The sequence below is a fragment of the Mytilus galloprovincialis genome, chromosome 9, assembly GCF_965363235.1.
Source record: "Mytilus galloprovincialis chromosome 9, xbMytGall1.hap1.1, whole genome shotgun sequence".
In the NCBI taxonomy this organism is placed as follows: domain Eukaryota; kingdom Metazoa; phylum Mollusca; class Bivalvia; order Mytilida; family Mytilidae; genus Mytilus; species Mytilus galloprovincialis.
The window spans coordinates 14418620-14438063 of NC_134846.1; the positions used below are offsets into that span (position 1 = coordinate 14418620).

Genomic DNA, 19444 nt, shown 5'->3' on the forward strand with positions numbered 1-19444 from the left:
CATTAACGTTGCTAATCCTGATCATTAAAAATCCCTGAAAAAAATGAATTACGTCAGGATTCCCAAAGGAAAACTGGACTGCAGCAGAAGGATTGAAACACCTACAGTCCAGTCACAGAAAAAAACCCAAATTGTTTCATCATTTTATTCCACAATGACTATTATTTCAAATGTTTCTGTATTTTCAGATTACATACAAAAACAAATGTTGTCATAAAGACTTTATCCGTAGCAGTGGCCTCCTCTGACTCCAGCTATATGCCAGAACTTATACATATTGTTGCTGGGAAAAACTTCAGGAGCCTTAGACAACTGAAAGAAATAAGGATTCCGAGGTAAACTTATATCGAAAATGGAAATATTTAATAAACCATTCTGAGCCATTTTATTAGTAATGGAATTTTGGAATATGTTTTGGTAAGGAATAATAAAAAAATTGTTGCTCAAAAACATAGATAAATAACTTCATAAGAGAAATACTCCTCTTTTTAAAGAGACCTAATAACAAGATTAATTTGCAAATGGTTTAAGACAGAATAAATTTGAAATGATGAAAAATAAATATCTTATTTTAGGATACATAAATGTGGACAATATAACCTTAAACAGTTTGAACTGTACATAATAATTATGTAATTATATTTCAGTCATGTGACAGGTGATGTTGTCTTGTTGAAGAACTGTAAGATTTATTACCCAAGTAAGTAAAAAGATGATTTCCATATACCTCCTAACAGTTTTATAGCAAATGTTGTAGTCAAAGGGAAATAACTAGAAAAAAAAAACTATGTTATGTCACAAATCTCGCACAACATATTTGTGTATAAAACCAAGAAATATATTCCTGTACTTATTGAATAAATTGATGGGCAAATATTTTTAAAACCAATTAATGTGCTTTTAGTGCTTTAAGTTACCAATGTATTTCTTTTATCACTAGCTATGAATTGGTATGAAAAATAACTACATATTGTGAAAGACAGAAATGTACCAGAAATCAATGAAAACAATTATAATGTGTTATATTTTTTTTGTGCTCTTCATCTGACACATGGTTTTCTTTGTAGTTATACAGATAAACATAAAGAGATGTAGAAATGATGGCTGTGATACCAGGATTCATGGGATAAAGACTGTGGGGTACAAGTAAGTTTGATAGAAAAGGAAATCTTTTAATTATGTTGCTTATTGTACACAAACTTTTAATAAATCATATGCAGTATACAAATTACCTAATTCTTAAAAATATCTGAAGCTTAATACAAATTTAGCTTTCTTAAGAACAACACACTAAGTATTGCTTTTGTTACCCTAGTAAACAGTCTTTGCTCTCCCCCTAAATACCATGTGCTTTGCAAAAAGCAGCAATTTCTTTTTAAACATTTGGTTCATCTCCCTAACTCAAGATGACAATGATATTGCAAGACATCTTCATGATAGCACAAAGTACAAAAAATATAACTAAATGATCTCATAGGTCTTTGTAAAGATATATGTATAAATGAATTAACAAATCATAAATATTTATTATCTTTGAATAAAAATGTAGACTTAGCCGACAAAACATTAACTGATTCTCATAAAATTCATAACTGATGTTTTACAGAGTAATGAAAGAACTAGGTATAAATGTTGGAGATGCGGCAGCTGTTTGGTACATACAAATCCTAGCCTCTACAGTTACCATGACTCTACCACTCAATCCACAACTCCGACCAATGGTACTGGAGCACACAAGGTAAATTATACACTCTGCAGGTCACATATTAGGTACTTAAAACATGTAGAGTGTAAATACATTGGCAATAAGTCCACAGCTTCAGGAAATAAACATGCACAGATCTTAGTTAAAATAGATATCAATACAATACCACTCAATTCACAACTTCAGTAAATGAATTGGATCAGACAAGGTTAGTATTACATACAGGTTCTAACAACCTCAATTACCTTAACTCAACATTTTGATCACTAACTTTTACCAATGTTTCTGAAACATCCAATACAACCTTTATACAGACCTAAGCAACTGGAAACATGATGATGTTACCAGTGAAACCAGCAATCTGACCATTTATACTGTTATTCATCTGGATGCCTGCAACAATAGTTATTTTGACACAAGAACTCATTCTACAATTTTAACTATTGATATGTTAAATTACCAGAAAACTTAATCATAGGGACTTTGGTTGCAATTTTTATTCAGTTTTAAACCTTTAATCCACACCAAAAAATATCTTTGAATTTTAAAGTTTGTACAGAAATAAGCCTCAGATAGTCTGTAACGATACACTCTTTGAAGTTGATACATTGTTGAAATGCTTTAAAAGTTTTAGACTTCTAGTAATCATAAACATGTTACCAAGACGACTTAGTTCAAAGTCAAACAAATTGTATGCTTGAACTGCAAGTAGTTGAAACACATGTCTTTGTTCATAATTTTATAGGATGTAATTTTTTCTTTATTTCAGGAGAGCTTTAGATAACATACCACCATTGTCCTTGTGTCCTGCCAGTACAGAGAGACCAAAGTTTCTATCTAAATATGTTCTACAGGAGGTAGAGAAGTTTGTCACAGATATAGCTCTGTAAGTTTGGGAAACTCTATGCATTATATGTTATGATGAAACTTGTGAACCGACCAATCATGGGTTATTTTCTATGAACGGGTTACAAAGGTTTATCGGAGAACCAACGTCAAAATTATGTCATTGAACTTTCAATTCTTACTGAACCGTGATAACTGAAGCATCATAGTATATGTTTTTATATCTTTATTTGCATTGTTTGAAATTCATCATTTTCAACATTTTTAACAGTTCAAACATACTTCATTTTATTCTTACTTATATGAAGTTCAATTTTGGTAGATGAGCCTTTAATCTGAAAAAAAATATAGCATTTTTTTCTCAATTTATAGCATTATAATTCTTACTAATTAAGTTATTACAGCTGTGAATTAATTTTTATACAGCTGTGGGCAGAAATGAAATGTATGTATGATAATATAATTATGTATCATATTAATGTAGGATAATATAATAACATCTACTGTTTTGTTGACTTAAAAAATATATTTGCACTCTCAATTAAGACTAGTGCAGAATGATTAACTTGGATTTTTTTCCTGATTTACAACAATTTTATTGTAGTAGCAATGATGGAGAAGTTGTCCAGGAAGGATTACATATGCTCCTATCATTTAATCTAGCCAGGGGAAATGTGGGTGGAATACTGAGGACCTTAAAGCTTCTACAAGGTGACTATAATTATTGTCATTCAGGATTTAAATATACCTTATCTTTATTTCAAAATCGGCAATTTTTTTACTGGAAATTTTACCACACTAGAACTATTGACATCGTATCATAATCACTTTTTCCTTATTTCATCTGACATTTTCTCTTGTGACATCAAAATTTATGTGAAAGTCTGCTAGTGCCAGTACTTTCAGACAAATAGTGAAAAGGTGTATAAAACATTTAGTAAAATACGCTTTTATGTAGTTTAAAGTTCATGAATCTGGATTTAGTTTTTAAAAAATTAGTTCAGAATATTTTTGTCAGCAGAAAGGATTATACAAGTGAAATAAATTCTGTTGTTATGTTACGTAATATGCACATTCAGCTGAATTCTAGATATACTTAATTAAAAAGTTATGCTTGCACTTGAACGTCTTTTTGTAAAATAATAATAAAATAGTTTTATAGTTTATCTATGTCAATTTTCTGATGTCATGTTGAATTTATTTTCAGAATTCCCGGAAACAAATTTGCCGTGTTCAGAATTATTGAGAAAGATGTTACAGGCCAGAGATTCATGTTGGGAAAAATCAGGTTTGTATTTTTGTCATTACACATGTCTTATGCTAAACATGAAAGGGACTTTTTATATCTGAAATTCTGAACAAGACAATATTGTCATTTTGAACCATGAACTCTATGTTTCTTGTGAATAAATGTCTATTTTGACCAATTGGGTTTGTAAATGTTAATGTTCCATTAAAAAGGATTGATTAATATAGATATGTTTGACTTTCTCATACTTGTTTGTTTATTCATTAACTTAAAACAATATTGGTCTTGGAGTAAAAGAGTTGATAATAGGGCCTGAAAAAGTCCCTTTATACTGAAAATATACCTATAAGATTAAGTCACTAGAAGCAAGTTTTTCAACTGAACAATACTTATAACTGTTCATAATAAATGTGTAAATACAGTAATAATATTATGCACTGAGCAGATTCAAGAAAATTGTTGAGCATCTATAAATTTTGGGGGTGTAATTAAGGTAACTTCAGAATTAAAACAGGAAAGTTGTATACAGACTTATTTTGAAATGTGACTTTATTATAAACAGGGCACCAGTTACCAGTGACAATTCTTGGTACCGATGGAGGGAAATCTGATGACAATTCAGGACCAGAAAATCTACTCAATCACACATGGACTTCATTGCCTGTAGAAGGTAATATTAACATGGATGATTACTGATTGTGGCATTCACCAATCAGGAGTGATCATGGCATTATCAAATGAAATGAAACTGCAAACAAAATTATTATAACAACAGCCAATAAATTCTTAGGAATTTTCCTTTAAAAAAAATCGCCTATAATTGTTTTTGGTTTGTTTTAAAATAGAAAAAAAGTACAAACGAAAAAATCTTGAAAAGCAAATGATGTCTTCAAGCATCAAACCAAATTATGCAAATTATGAATTAAGTCATAGCATAATGGTTGAGTATTGAAGCTTATTACAGTGAGTTGCTTATAGGTGTTACTGTAAAAGTTTACCTATAGCTCAACCTGTTTTTAAAATTGACAATACAATAGGGACATTTAAATTGACCAGTTGGTATTGTTAGATTTAAATCTACCTTGATGCTACCTGTAAAAAATTTTATTCACCTAACCCAAAGTTTCAGCATGCTTTTTTCCTGAACTTTTTCTTACCTAGGATTATTCTATTGAGAGATTTTTTATTTTACTGTTATTCAAAATATTAGGAGTGATCAAGCCAAACAAGAATGACTATATCATATATGTTATTTTCTTGCAGTTTATTGTCGAGCCTGCAACTTTTGTTGCAGAAAGCTCGACATAGGGATAGTGATCCGGCGGCGGCGGCGGCGGCAGCGGCGGTGTTAGCTAAATTCTTAAAAGCTTTATATTTTAGAAGGTGGAAGACCTGGATGCTTCATACTTTGTATATAGATGCCTCATGTTACGAAGTTTCCGTCAGTCACATGTCCAATGTCCTTGACCTGATTTTCATGGTTCAGTGACCACTTGAAAAAAAAATTCAAATTTTTTGTAATGTTGAATTCTCTCTTATTATAAGTAATAGGATAACTATATTTGATATGTGCGTACCTTGCAAGGTCCTCATGTCTGTCAGACAGTTTTCACTTGACCTCGACCTCATTTCATGGATCAGTGAACAAGGTTAAGTTTTGGTGGTCAAGTCCATATCTCAGATACTATAAGCAATAGGGCTAGTATATTCGGTGTATGGAAGGACTGTAAGGTGTACATGTCCAACTGGCAGGTGTCATCTGACCTTGACCTCATTTTCATGGTTCAGTGGTTATAGGTAAATTTTTGTGTTTTGGTCTGTTTTTTTCGTACTATATGCAATAGGTCTACTATATTTGTTATATGGAATGATTGTAAGGTGTACATGTCTAGCGGGCAGATGTCATGTGACCTTGACCTCATTTTCATGGTTCAGTGGTTATAGTTAAATTTTTGTGTTTTGGTCTGTTTATTTTCATACTATATGCAATAGGTCTACTATATTTGTTGTATGGAATGATTGTAAGGTGTACATGTCTAGCGGGCAGATGTCATGTGACCTTGACCTCATTTTCATGGTTCAGTGGTCAAAGTTAAGTTTTTGAGTTTTGGTCTTTTTATCTAATACTATATGCCATAGGTCAACTATATTTGGTGTATGGAAATATTTTATGATCTTTATGTCAGTAGCGCAGGTTTCTTTTGACCCTGACATCATTTTCACGGTTCATTGCACAGTGTTAAGTTTTTTTGTGTTTTGGTCTATTTTTCTTAAACTGTAAGTAATAGGTCAACTATATATGTTGTATAGAAGCATTGTTAGCTGTACATGTCTGCCTGGCATGGTTCATCTGACCTTGACCTCATTTTCATGGTTCATTGGTCTTTGTTTAGTTATCTTGGTTAATGTTAAGTTTATGAGACAGTTGTAATAAAGCTTTATACTTAGGACTATCTACATAATATCAATGATTAGTATAGAAGGCGAGACATTTCAGCGTGTGCACTCTTGTTTAAAATTGCATGGCCTAAAATGCACTACATTTCATCTTAATGTTTGCATAGCCACTACTAGCAGTGTTTAATAATCCAGTCGTAATATTTCACTCACTTTATGAAACATCAAAATCATATTTGAATAAACAATTTCATTTATTTTTTTACACTAATATTTGACATCTCATCCAGAATTCCAAAGTTTTTAAATAATCCCCAATTTTATTCATTTTTCACTACTTCACTAGATTTTTTTCTAAATCCATAGTATAAATTCTGATTAACTTCCCATGATATACATCCTAAGTTAACAGGTGCAGAATCTATACATAATTCAGAATCTTGTAATTTTTTTTTATCATTTCCATTACTATATTCCAAATAGTTATCCTCACTTTACAAATATTTTGTAATATTTTATTTATATTTTTACTATACATCACTTGATTTTTCTATATCCACAGTAAACATTTTATTTCATTTCCTATTATAAATTTCCAAATCAAACAATATTTGATCCAGAATTTTATAATGACTTATTTCCAATTTCACATTCACTTAAAACATTTCCTCACGTTAGGAATATTTTAGAATATTTTACTTTCATTTTTCACTTTATCACTAGATTAGACTATATCCACTGCATAATTCAACATTTTATTTCATTTCCAAGATCCCATTTAAATGGTAAATCATCTTAAATTTGTAATAGATCCCAAATTAATAATGAATCACATTTAAAGCCACAGAAACATGTTGGATGAACTCACACTATATCTCCTACTTGAATTCCAGTTTTGAAATTTTTTAATCTTTAACATAACTAAATCCCATCGTATGAAAATTTGAATTTCCTTGAGGGAACACAGCATTTTATGCACAAAAGTCCCACTAATATTATAATAGATTTCAAAGAAAAAACACAGCAAGGTATACTCCAAAATTATTTTTGAATTTTACATGTACAACATCATATGTAAGCCCCACAAAACAGTTTGAATGAATTATTTCCTCCTTGATGTCCTTCATGACAATAAAATCTTGAAAAAAACACATCACATTTTAAGAAGCAAAATTGCTATAAAAAATCTAAGAAGTGAATTCAAATAAAATAAATCCAATATTGTATGCACAATGACACCAAAAGATTTCAAACATTGCAAATAATAATCCAAAATGAGAATCTTGAAGGGACATGTGAAGAAATGAACAACATATCCATCTGAAAATTTAAACTGTAAACACCTGAACAGCTATTTCTTGTTTCACTGGCAGCTGGACAATACTATGTATATGGGTTAGAATTTTAAAGAAGCATTTAGTGTGTAAAGACAGTTTAATTTTCAAACATAGTAATACATATTTAATTTAATCTTTTACTGATTTAGAATTTTAGGTAAAAAATAGATAAATTATATATATCAGGGATTTAAAACAATGAAAACCAAAACTATTTTCTTCCCTATCAATTTTTTAATAGAATAATCCTAGGTAAGAAAAAGTTCAGGAAAAAAGCATGCTGAAACTTTGGGTTAGGTGAATAATTTTTTTTACAGGTAACATCAAGGTAGATTTAAATCTAACAATACCAACTGGTCAATTTAAATGTCCCTATTGTGTTGTCAATTTTAAAAACAGGTTGAGCTATAGGTAAAGTTTTACAGTAACACCTATAAGCAACTCACTGTAAATTTCTTGTTGTTAGGTTTGTTTTAAAAAACCATTCAAAACTGTATTAAAAGTGAAATTGTAGCGACCATTATTACAAAAAATATAAGGAGTATTTATTGTGTATGATGTAAAGATAGACAATAAAGGGATGCTTGACACAATTTTGAATGCATTAAAAAAGACACAGACGATTTTCAAAATAAAACTGTAACAGAGAAAATGACAACTTTTTTATCACTTGTTTGTTTTTATTTTAGCATTTTATACAACAGAGGAAGGAAAAACAAAGTGTAACATTATCTTTAAAAGTACAGAGTTTATACAGATAACTAGGATCAGACTGAAGGTATAAATAAAATAGAATTACTGTAAACCAACTTATTTTTGCGAGCGATTTATTTTCGCGACTTTTGGGAGTAGAAAAATAATACAAATATAAATCATTGTGAATATGTAAAACTTGGATCTTTAATTAATAAACTACATCAAGTAAATTAAGATAGCTGCGAAGTTGACTTGAAAGTGTAAAACACAAAATAAAGTATCTCGTTTGAATTGTTTTACATTGTCTTATCGGGGCCTTTTATAGCTCACTATACGGTATGGGCTTTGCTCATTGTTGAAGGCCGTACAGTGACCTATAGTTGTTAATGTCTGTGTCATTTTGGTCTTTTGTGGATAGTTGTCTCATTGGCAATCATACCACATCTTCTTTTTATATTATCAGCGAAAATAAGTTTGTGTACAGAATAATGAAAAGCATAAATGTTAGTTCTTATATCTTATATAATTCTTTATTTAGAGAAATATCTCTAAAATCAATTATTAAAGTTTGAGAATCATTTGGACATGTTCAGTGTTTTCTTGTATTAACATAATCAGTCTTCATCCCAAGTCACAAGCTTTTAAACACAGACAAAATTATTTTCTGTAAGAATTTCAAATACAGGTCATATATTTAACCTTTAAAAAATCTTTATAATAAAAAACACTGTTTTGTCTGAAATATTGTATACAGTCATATATATTTGATCAGGGGAAAAAGGATTAGATGGGTCAATTTGGACTACCACAAGTCTAGGCTTACAACTTATTTTGAAAAAAAATATAGCCTAGTTGTGCAGAAAAAACTGCATTCTCATATTACAGGTATTAAAGTAGAATTATATATTAAAAACAGAGAGAAGATCTTTTTTATAAATCTTTATGCTATTTATTATTTTCAGAATGCACAAGGCAGTAAGGGAGTTAGAAGAGGACTTTTATTTGTTTATAGGGACAGGTACATTACTTAAGGTTGTATAAATTGTACTTTTCAATTTTTATGACTAGTTCACAAACAGGTAGTTTTATGAATGAAGTTATTTATATTTCAACAGATTTTTTTTTAATAAGTACTTTGATTCAACCAGCCATTCATTAGAGATTTATATGATATAAAAACAGAGATGTAGTGAGATTATTTTGGTCACAAGGCATTGTATAGATATCCAGACAGTTTACAAGCAGAACAAAATGAAATATAAAAGATCAAAGAAAAACATCTGATATGAGCTTCTATGGAAACTTAACATTGTATTTATTTAAGATTGAATGCTTCTTTTTGTAACTTCATTGGGGCGTAAAAGCGTTGACAAAAGTACATTTTGTATTCTGCACTTCATTTTAAAAATGGTTGCACTGTCAGCGCTTTTACAACCCTATGAAGTTACAAAAAGAGCATTCAATACTTTAATACTTACATGTTTAACTATGATCATGAAAACACGATTTTTATCAAATTGTTATTTAATTTACCTGTGCACTTTATTGTGGGACCTCGTGTCATTAATATTACCAATAATTGATAAGTTCCAGTTCGACGGTTCAAACAGAAAGATTTGAAAGCAGAGAAAACTGTGTATCTTATAATCGGCATGACTTTATCAGATGACAATACTAATACTAAAATAAGGCTTGCGCATAGTTATTTATTTTAATTCAGTCACAGACCCGCGATATCACGGGTGTGTTCTAGTTATAATGAAACATACATCTAATGTTATTATTTAAATAGAATTAAATAGCCTTGAAGTTGAATTTAAATACCGGTAATTGTTTTATGATTAATTTTATTTTTACAAATACTTTCTTCAGCACTGAGAAATTCAACATGGAAGAACATGCCAAAAGATTTGAGAGTTATGATGACTGGGGCAAAATGGAGTATGATTTTAGTGTACAAGTCAGGTTGGTCCTAATCTTTGTCAATAAAATCTCAAAAAGAAAGCTGTACAACTATGATTTTATTATTGAATATCACTAATGTGTTTTGGTATTTGGAAAAAAAATAATTTTGTTTTTACTTTCTAGGCTCCTGAATATGTTCATTATGGGGTTATGCATCCTTGCTTTTGTTTCTTTAGGATGCAGAATGCCTTTTCACTTTTTCTTAAAAAATTGATATAGGAATATCTCAACTTGTTTATTTTATAATTGCACATAGCAAGTTAATGTTCTAGTTTTACAAACATTTTTTTTTATTTTGCACTTATTTTACAGAGGAGCTGGAATAGCAGGTAAACCAGACAATCCTGTGGCTTATTTTACATTCGAAGATGATTGGTAAGATATGATTCAGGAATCAATTGTTTTATTTAGAATGGACGTAAAATCAACAGTTAACTTGAATACATTTGAATAAAATGATCTGAAAAGAAAAAAGGGGGGGGGGGCTCAGTGTTCGAGTGTCTAAGTAGTTATTACTGTAATCACTAGCCAGTCAACACTGAGATTGTGAGTTCGAACCCCACTCGTGCGTGTGCACTCAACTCCAATCTTAATTGACTAGGATTATCAGTTTTTCTCCTTGCACTTGGGCTTCCTCCATCAATAAAAACTGGCCCCCACGAAATAGCCCGAAATAGCCCAAAAGTGGTGCTTAAAAGTGGTGTTAAATCGCAAAAAAATATCAAATCAAATCAACCACAGAAATAACATTCTGAGCACTCAGACTTCCTCCACAACCACAAAATAGCCAATAATGCTGGAGTTACATTAAACACCCATCAATCAATCAGAAATAACATACCAAATTCAGAGGGCAACATGCAGTCTTCAACAATAGACAGATATCTACTGTAAATTCAGAAATTATCGCATGCATTTATTATTGTGATTTTGTCATTTAAATTGGACTAAAATACAATTTTATTTTTTGCAATATCGAGAAAAAAAACTTCAATTTATATAAAAAAAAATTCAATTATTGAATGTATAACCACCATAAAAGAATGTTCACATTGATTGAAACAGTTAAAAATACCAACTGACTTGTACAGGTACAATGTAGTTGGTTAGGTGTCATATTTTTATTAATATTTTCCTAATTGCAGCAATGAAATAGACATCCCTGTTACTTGGCATCCTGTTGGCCAGGTAAGGCTGAAATTAGATACATTATTATAGTAGGAACTATATAATACAACATACAACATAAACATGCATGTTTCCACTAGTAAAACTTGTTTCTGTCAAAGTACTTGTAAGTTTTCTGCTGGTTTGTTTTTGTATTTTTTTAATTCATTGATTAGATATATAGTGCAATCAGAATACTTATAGAATTTATAGTGCTTAAGTCTTGCTATGAAAAATGAGAATTTTTACAAAATTTTCTGGAGTCTAAATTACAATATAATTATTTTATGTATGCCATGTCACAAATTGATTTATTTTTTTATACATGTTTTAGTATATCCTGATAAAGCTTTTAGAACCAAGACAAGAGAAAGAAACAAAGTTGTCAGTAGCTGGAGTCAGATTTTATGGATTTCCTAGAAAACAAGTGTTGATAGATGAGGAAGTGTCTGTAAGTTTTTATAGCATTCAAGTGCAAGGCTACTTTTCATACAGATGGTTAACTTTGTTAGATTTATTTTGACAAGATATATTGAAAAGTCTAATGGCAGATCAAAATTTTATGAATCTCATATAATTATAGATTATTGTTCATCTCAACAAGATTGATTTTCTCGCTTGAGCCAGTACGGCAAAGCGAGAAAGACAATCCAGTTGAGATGACCAATGATAATCTGTTTATTGCTATTTTACCTATGACGACGTTGTCAAGTTCATGTCAATTTTGTTAGCAATGCCACGTGCGTCCTTAGTTTCTAGCGATAATTTTCTGTCTCAAGCGAGTAGCATGATATAAAAATTATCACAAAACAAGATCAAAGGAAAAATGCACAAAATAGCGATAATTATAGATTATAGTTGATCATCTCAAGGAGATTAATTTTCTCGCTTGAGCCTGTACGGCCTAAGTTAGAAAAGCAATCGAGTTGAGATAACCAATGAAAATCTGTTTATCACATTTTAGCTACAACGACATTGTTAATTTCATTAACAACAGGCACATTTGCACTCAGTTTCTAGTGATCATTTTTCCTATCACTTTTACTGTGCTGAGAAAAAAAATTATCAGTCAGTAAGATTAAAGTAAAATTCTGTAAAATAGTGATAATCAATTTTATTACACTGGAAAAATACTTCTTTTCTCTTATGTCTCTTACCAAATTGACTCTTATTGAAATTTTATCTCTGAATCTTCATATAAGAAATAATCTATCTTTATAGAAATTTATCACTTTTGCAGGTGAAGCATCCTCCAAATCCTGACAAGAAACCCAACTGTAACAGTTTAGAGATTATACAGCATGTATTAGAGTTCATAGTTGATCTAGCACAAGATCAGGTTTGTTTTTTGGTTAGAGATTAACAACATGTTTTGATATGAATTGATTATGATTTGTAGAATGCTAATGTTTGTTAAAAGATATAAACCACTATTTTAGTGCTGTGAAGTATAAACTTCTGTTTTTGCTTGTTTTCAATGCTATTAATGGACACTTAACATGCTTAAGTGTACTTACATTTTAGGGCTGATCTAAAAGCTGTTGAACAAATCTTGTCAAATTAGTATGCTTATTGCTATACAATTAAAATATCAAATTTTTAAAACATTAAATTAGAGAAATGGGCATATAGGTAATATAGAACAGAAAAAATAGAGTTTAGACTAAACAATCATAGATAGGCTTTTTCATTTTCTGTAAAATAAAATATATAAGAAGAATTCATGGTATGATTGATAGTAAGGCATTTCTCCAACAAAAACCAAATGAGGTAGAAGTAGCAACTAAAAGTCACTGGCCCGAGAACACAGTTATTTCGTAGTGCATTTCTTTAAGACAATAAATTAAAATTTATTTTGAAAAATTGCATCTGCTCTATCTCAAATAGATTTTTACAGTGTAGTGTACTACTATTGCGAAAAGTAATATCAAAAGTGTAGAAAAGTCTTCCAGCTCTAACTCAAAATATTGACAATTCTATGTTAAGGCTCCTATTGTTATTTTTAGGTAAAGAAAGGTATTTCCTCAGGAAAGTCAGATTACTTGGAGTTTGGAGATACACCTATAGATACACTGTGGGAGTTATATACTGCTTTCAGAGATAAGTAAGTTTCCATGAGAACAAGATACACTCAATAATAATTATACAATAAAACAGATAAAGACAGTCCTCCAGATTTTTCGTGAAGGGGTATTAATTTGTTAAAAAAGGGTGTCTTACTTGTTTGATATAAATTAGCACTTCATATTTCATCCATATTTTACAGTGATCAAGAGAAATGGCAGAGTTGTGCTATTTTGATGTTACAGTTGATGTATTGTCTTCTGCCAGTGTCATCTGCTCCAGAGGGAGAGAAAAAGGTAAAGATATAATGTCTGAAAATTTATTGTTAAGCTAGGATACTTTATTTCTGCTCTGCTCCTTGTGTATCTATTGTTTTTTTGTTCATTTTTCATGTTTTTTATGAATTTTTAACATCAGAAAGGTTCTGACAACTTCCTAGGTCAAAGGTCAAGGTAAAAAAACTTTGGTTTCAGTTGACAACCCTGTGTCCTGTGGTGAAGATCGTGTCCGCTCTATATCTTGAGGACCGTTATGATTTCAAAGTTTATACTTGACATCCATTTTAACCAACACCAGAGGGTGTGTCATGATGTATGTACAACTTCCTAGGTCAAAGGTCAAGGTCAAAAACTTTGGTTTCAGTTGACAACCCCGTGTCCTGTGGTGAAGATCGTGTCCGCTCCATATCTAGATAACCGTTATGATTTTATACTTAATACTTAACATGTTTATTAACCATCACCAGAGGGTGTGTCATGATGTATGTACAACTTCCTAGGTCAAAGGTCAAGGTCAAAAACTTTGGTTTCAGTTGACAACCCCGTGTCCTGTGGTGAAGATCGTGCCCGCTCTATATCTTGAGAACCGTTATGATTTCAAATATTATACTTGACATCCATTTTAACCAACACCAGAGGGTGTGTCATGATGTATGTACAACTTCCTAGGTCAAAGGTCTGTCTGTCTGTTGGTCTGTCCATCGCTAACAAATTTGATCCACACTATATTTTGAGAGGACAGCTGTTATTATTTCATACTTTATACCTGACAAACATTTTCAACTTAACATATATATTAACCAACACCAAAGAATGTGTCATAATGTATGCATCCTAGGTCAAAGGTCAGTCCGGCGATAATTCTAAAAATATGTGACAAATATCAACTGGGCAGCACCTTTAAACATATTGTTCAAACATCAATCCATATATCCAGAAGTCACCTTAGAGTAGTCAACAATGAGTTCACATCATGCAGTCATATCACTATTATACTATGAAAGTAAGTTGAGAATATTTATCAGTTTTAACTTAAAATCTTAGAATAAAATCACACATGAGACTATGTAATAACTTCAAATAATGCTTTATATCAGATTATCCATACAACTTATTTACCCCACGTTATTGACAGTGGGGCCCACAGAGATGGCTCCCATCTCAATGGTATCTAGTTTTTTAATGAAAATACACATAAAGCATTTATAATTTATTTTATTTAATAGCAACAATCATTTAAATAGTAATTTTTCTATATTTTTCTTACAGAAATGTTCAGAGGAGATGTTTGAACATTTCTGTAAAGTAATAGATGACTCTGCAGTAGTAAAGACTAGTAAGAAATACAGACTATGTAAACAGTTGATTGTAGAAGGTAAGCAACCTATTAAGAATACAAACAACACTAAATAGAGCTCAAATCGTGGAAGTCTTTGCCACCCAAAGGGTTGATTTACAATAACAGCAACTCACACAAACTTTGATTCAAGCTGGAAATATCACCCTTTCATTTTTGAGAATTTTTACTCTCTTCAAGTTTTATTGATTATAAATTGTCTGCTTATTAATTTAAATTGATTTTATAAATAGATAAAAATGAAAGATCTAATTGCCAACCAAGCAATGGTTATATTTAAAACTTTAATGATGAATGTTTTATTCAGGTGCAGCCATGTTTTTCCCAGACAAAGATGCCAGAAGAAAACAGCTATTTTCAATGATGCACCATGTTGAGGTAACTTTATACAGTTCTAACTTTGACTTGTATTTTTTATGTTCTGTTTTATGTAATTATCTGTCTTTTTCTCTCCCATGACTTTAAACAACCTTGGAAAACCTATTCAAACTTTTTGTTTTGATTTTGATGTAAAACAAGATTGATTTTGTTTCTTCTCATACATTTTTAGCTCACCTGGCCCGAAGGGCCAAGTGAGCTTTTCCCATCACTTTGCGTCCGGCGTCCGTCGTCGTCCGTCGTCGTTAACTTTTACAAAAATCTTCTCCTCTGAAACTGCTGGGCCAAATTAAACCAAACTTGGCCACAATCATCATTGAGGTATCTAGTTTAAAAAATGTGTGGCGTGACCCCGCCTACCAACCAAGATGGCCGCCATGGCTAAAAATAGAACATAGGGGTAAAATGCAGTTTTTGGCTTATAACTCAAAAACCAAAGCATTTAGAGCAAATCTGACATGGGGTAAAATTGTTTATCAGGTGAAGATCTATCTGCCCTGAAATTTTCAGATGAATCAGACAACCCGTTGTTGGGTTGCTCCCCCTGAATATGTAATTTTAAGGAAATTTTGCTGTTTTTGGTTATTATCTTGAATATTATTATAGATAAAGATAAACTGTAAACAGCAATAATGTTCAGCAAAGTAAGATTTACAAATAAGTCAACATGACCGAAATGGTCAATTGACCCCTTTAGGAGTTATTGCCCTTTATAGTCAATTTTTAACCATTTTTCGTAAATCTTAGTCATCTTTTAGAAAAATATTCTCCTCTGAAACTACTGGGCCAAATTAAACCAAACATGGCCACAATCATCATTGGGGTATCTAGTTTTAAAAATGTGTCCGGTGACCCGGTCAACCAACCAAGATGGCCACCATGTCTAAAAATAGAACATGGGGGTAAAATGCAGTTTTTGGCTTATAACTCAAAAACCAAAGCATTTTGAGCAAATCTGACATGGGTAAAATTGTTCATCAGGTCAAAATCTATCTGTCCTGAAATTTTCAGATGAATCGGACAACCTGTTGTTGGGTTGCTGCCCCTGAATTGGTAATTTTAAGGAAATTTTTCTGTTTTTTGTTATTATCTTGAATATTATTATAGATAGAGATAAACTGTAAACAGCAATAATGTACAGCAAAGTAAGACCTAAAAAGAAGTCAACATGACCAAAATGGTCAATTGACCCCTAAGGAGTTATTGCCCTTTATAAAGTCATTTTTTTTAACAATTTTCACAAAATTTGTAAAATTTTACTAACATTTCCACTGTAACTACTGGGTCAAGTTCATTATAGATAGAGATAATTGTAAGCAGCAAGAATGTTCAGTAAAGTAAGATCTACAAACACATCACCATCACCAAACCACAATTTTGTCTTGAATCCATCTGTGTCCTTTGTTTAGTATTCACATAGACAAGGTGAGCGACACAGGCTCTTTAGAGCCTCTAGTTTTTGAAGTCCAGAAGAGGTAAGCAGTCAATGATGTAGGTGTAAATTCAGACATTGATTGAAGTTATTTCTTTAAATAGTTATTGCTAGTAAAACTAATATTTCTTAAGTCTTCTAGTTAACAAATAACTTTTTACACTAATTCAGAATTCAACTTACATCCTCATTAGTTATGTTGTAAAAAAGTGTGGACCAATCAGAACATTAAAAAGAATGAACCATAATGCAACACAATTTCTGAGTTAGTCCTTTCCGTCATTTTATATTTTAGATCAGTAAAGTTACATGTATGTTTGATCTTTACAGAATTTGTCCAAGTCTCCATCTGTGATGTTAGTATTCCAGTCATTGTGTAGATTCTTCAGCTCTGTAGATCCCAGTGGTTTGTTGGAACTTCCAAACCATGTCAAAGAGGTAAAATACTTGTACAGTGAAACCTGATTAAACCGAACCCTGAATAAACCGGAAACCTGTCTAATCCAAACTTGTTCTGAAGACCAATCATATCACATTTTATGCATTGTGAACCTGATGAAACCGAATACCTGCCAAAACCGAACAAAATCTCAAGTCCCGAAAGGGTTCGGTTTAGTCAGGTTTCACTGTACTTCACTTTGTCCATATTTCACAGGTATTTTGAACTTTGGGTATTTACTCTTATTCAAAGAGGCAACAATTTACTTTCATTCAAAGAGGCAATGAATAAAAAAGAAACTTTGACATGATGTAAATATCTTAAAAGTATAGTGATACTTCAAAGAGGATAATTATACATCATCTCAACAAGATCTTATTGATTAAAATGAATAATAAAGATCTTCATATCACCCGTGTATAATAATAGAGTAACGCCAGAAAGGTCTTAATTCAGAATTAAAACCTGAATTTAAGGGCAATAATTTAACTTATGTTAACTACATGTATATGAAGGAAGGCATATGTGAGGTATTTGTCAATTAGTGGCAACTAAATGCCAAAAATAGCCAAAAGACATCCTAAAGAGAACATACTTAGACAGTCTTGTACAACATCACTAATGTCTTTAGTTTGTAAGAAATATAAATAAATTGAATCAGAAATTGATATGCCATCACAACATAATTCTTAAAATAAAAACAACCCTTTAAAATATAAGATAAAGCAACAAGAACAAGAGTTCTATATAGAGCTCTATTTACATATATATTTTTCAGGACTACAACTCTCAAGCTGTGTTAGATATAATGGAGACCATGCTGTCTGTGACCTACCATGAGTTTACAGATACCTTAGATACAGGGGAGTGTCACGAACAAGTTATACACCTCCTGGAGCTGGTATGTTCATTACAGACCAGTCTGTTGTCATGGTGCTGGTCACACATGTTAGAGGAGGAAACTCGGACAGACCTACAGAAAGAAAAAGTCATAGAAATAGCATACCAGTGTAAGTACTATTTACAGAGAAATGTCAGACATAGAAATAGCCTACCAGTGTAAGTCTTATTAACAGTGCATTGGCCTTGGTGGCCGAGTGGTCTAAGTAGTTACTATACTATAATCATTAGCCAGTCAACACTGATGTAGTGAGTTCGTACCCCGATCAAGCAGGTACACTTGACTCCACAATCTTAATTGACTAGGATTGTCAGTTTTCCTATTGAAGGTCAGTGGTTTTCTCCAGGCTCTCCTCTCAGTCTTCCTCCAACAAGAAAAAACTGGCCGCCACAAAATAGCCTAAAAGAGGTGCTTAAAGGTGGCGTAACACAAAAAATCAAATCAAATGAAATTTTTACAGTGCATTGGTTCATTGGTTTATAGGAATTCATTACTTGTTACATGGTTGTATGTTTTATGGCAACATTTTTATAGCTGATTTTTTTTTATGGCATTAATTGATTTTCATTGAACTTGTAAGTTTCACATTTACTCTTGTGAAATGTAATTTTGTTTATTGTAAATTCAGAAATTATTGCGTGCATTTGTTATTGCAATTTTTGAAAAATTGACAAATATGTGAGATTAATTATTGTGATGACAGGAAAATCTGCATACAGATATATGTATCTATTATAAGAATGTGAGTTCTTATTATTGTGATACCCACTCAGTCGCATTATTCCCATTAATAAAAACCCTGCAATAATTTCTGAATTTACAGTATTTTGAAAAAAAAAGTTGCTGATATAAATATTTTGATTATTTTTTTTGTAGATGCCATGTCTGTAGCTAAGAAAGGAACAAATGCTTGTAAACTGTTGTTAAAACAGTCAAAGGAGAAACTGGTAGGTAGATAACAAATGCTTGTAAACTGTTGTTAAAACAGTCAAAGGAGAAACTGGTAGGTAGATAACAAATGCTTGTAAACTGTTGTTAAAACAGTCAAAGGAGAAACTGGTAGGTAGATAACAAATGCTTGTAAACTGTTGTTAAAACAGTCAAAGGAGAAACTGGTAGGTAGATAACAAATGCTTGTAAACTGTTGTTAAAACAGTCAAAGGAGAAACTGGTAGGTAGATAACAAATGCTTGTAAACTGTTGTTAAAACAGTCAAAGGAGAAACTGGTAGGT

General features: G+C 31.4%; 1 protein-coding gene across 1 annotated transcript in view; it reads left to right on the forward strand.

Moving 5' to 3' along the window:
• The window catches only part of LOC143044490 (zinc finger ZZ-type and EF-hand domain-containing protein 1-like), a 115303-nt gene that overhangs the window by 41088 nt on the left and 54771 nt on the right, over positions 1-19444 (forward strand). Inside the window, exons 11-32 of the mRNA XM_076216536.1 lie at positions 189-335; positions 648-700; positions 1068-1146; positions 1607-1738; positions 2475-2591; positions 3156-3262; positions 3759-3839; positions 4363-4470; positions 8224-8312; positions 9193-9248; positions 10103-10195; positions 10508-10570; positions 11341-11383; positions 11697-11813; positions 12603-12701; positions 13369-13466; positions 13629-13722; positions 14974-15079; positions 15369-15439; positions 17202-17309; positions 18089-18320; positions 19088-19158. Coding sequence (XP_076072651.1) covers positions 189-335; positions 648-700; positions 1068-1146; positions 1607-1738; positions 2475-2591; positions 3156-3262; positions 3759-3839; positions 4363-4470; positions 8224-8312; positions 9193-9248; positions 10103-10195; positions 10508-10570; positions 11341-11383; positions 11697-11813; positions 12603-12701; positions 13369-13466; positions 13629-13722; positions 14974-15079; positions 15369-15439; positions 17202-17309; positions 18089-18320; positions 19088-19158 — 2164 coding nt within the window. The remainder of the gene's footprint in view (positions 1-188; positions 336-647; positions 701-1067; positions 1147-1606; positions 1739-2474; positions 2592-3155; positions 3263-3758; positions 3840-4362; positions 4471-8223; positions 8313-9192; positions 9249-10102; positions 10196-10507; positions 10571-11340; positions 11384-11696; positions 11814-12602; positions 12702-13368; positions 13467-13628; positions 13723-14973; positions 15080-15368; positions 15440-17201; positions 17310-18088; positions 18321-19087; positions 19159-19444) is intronic.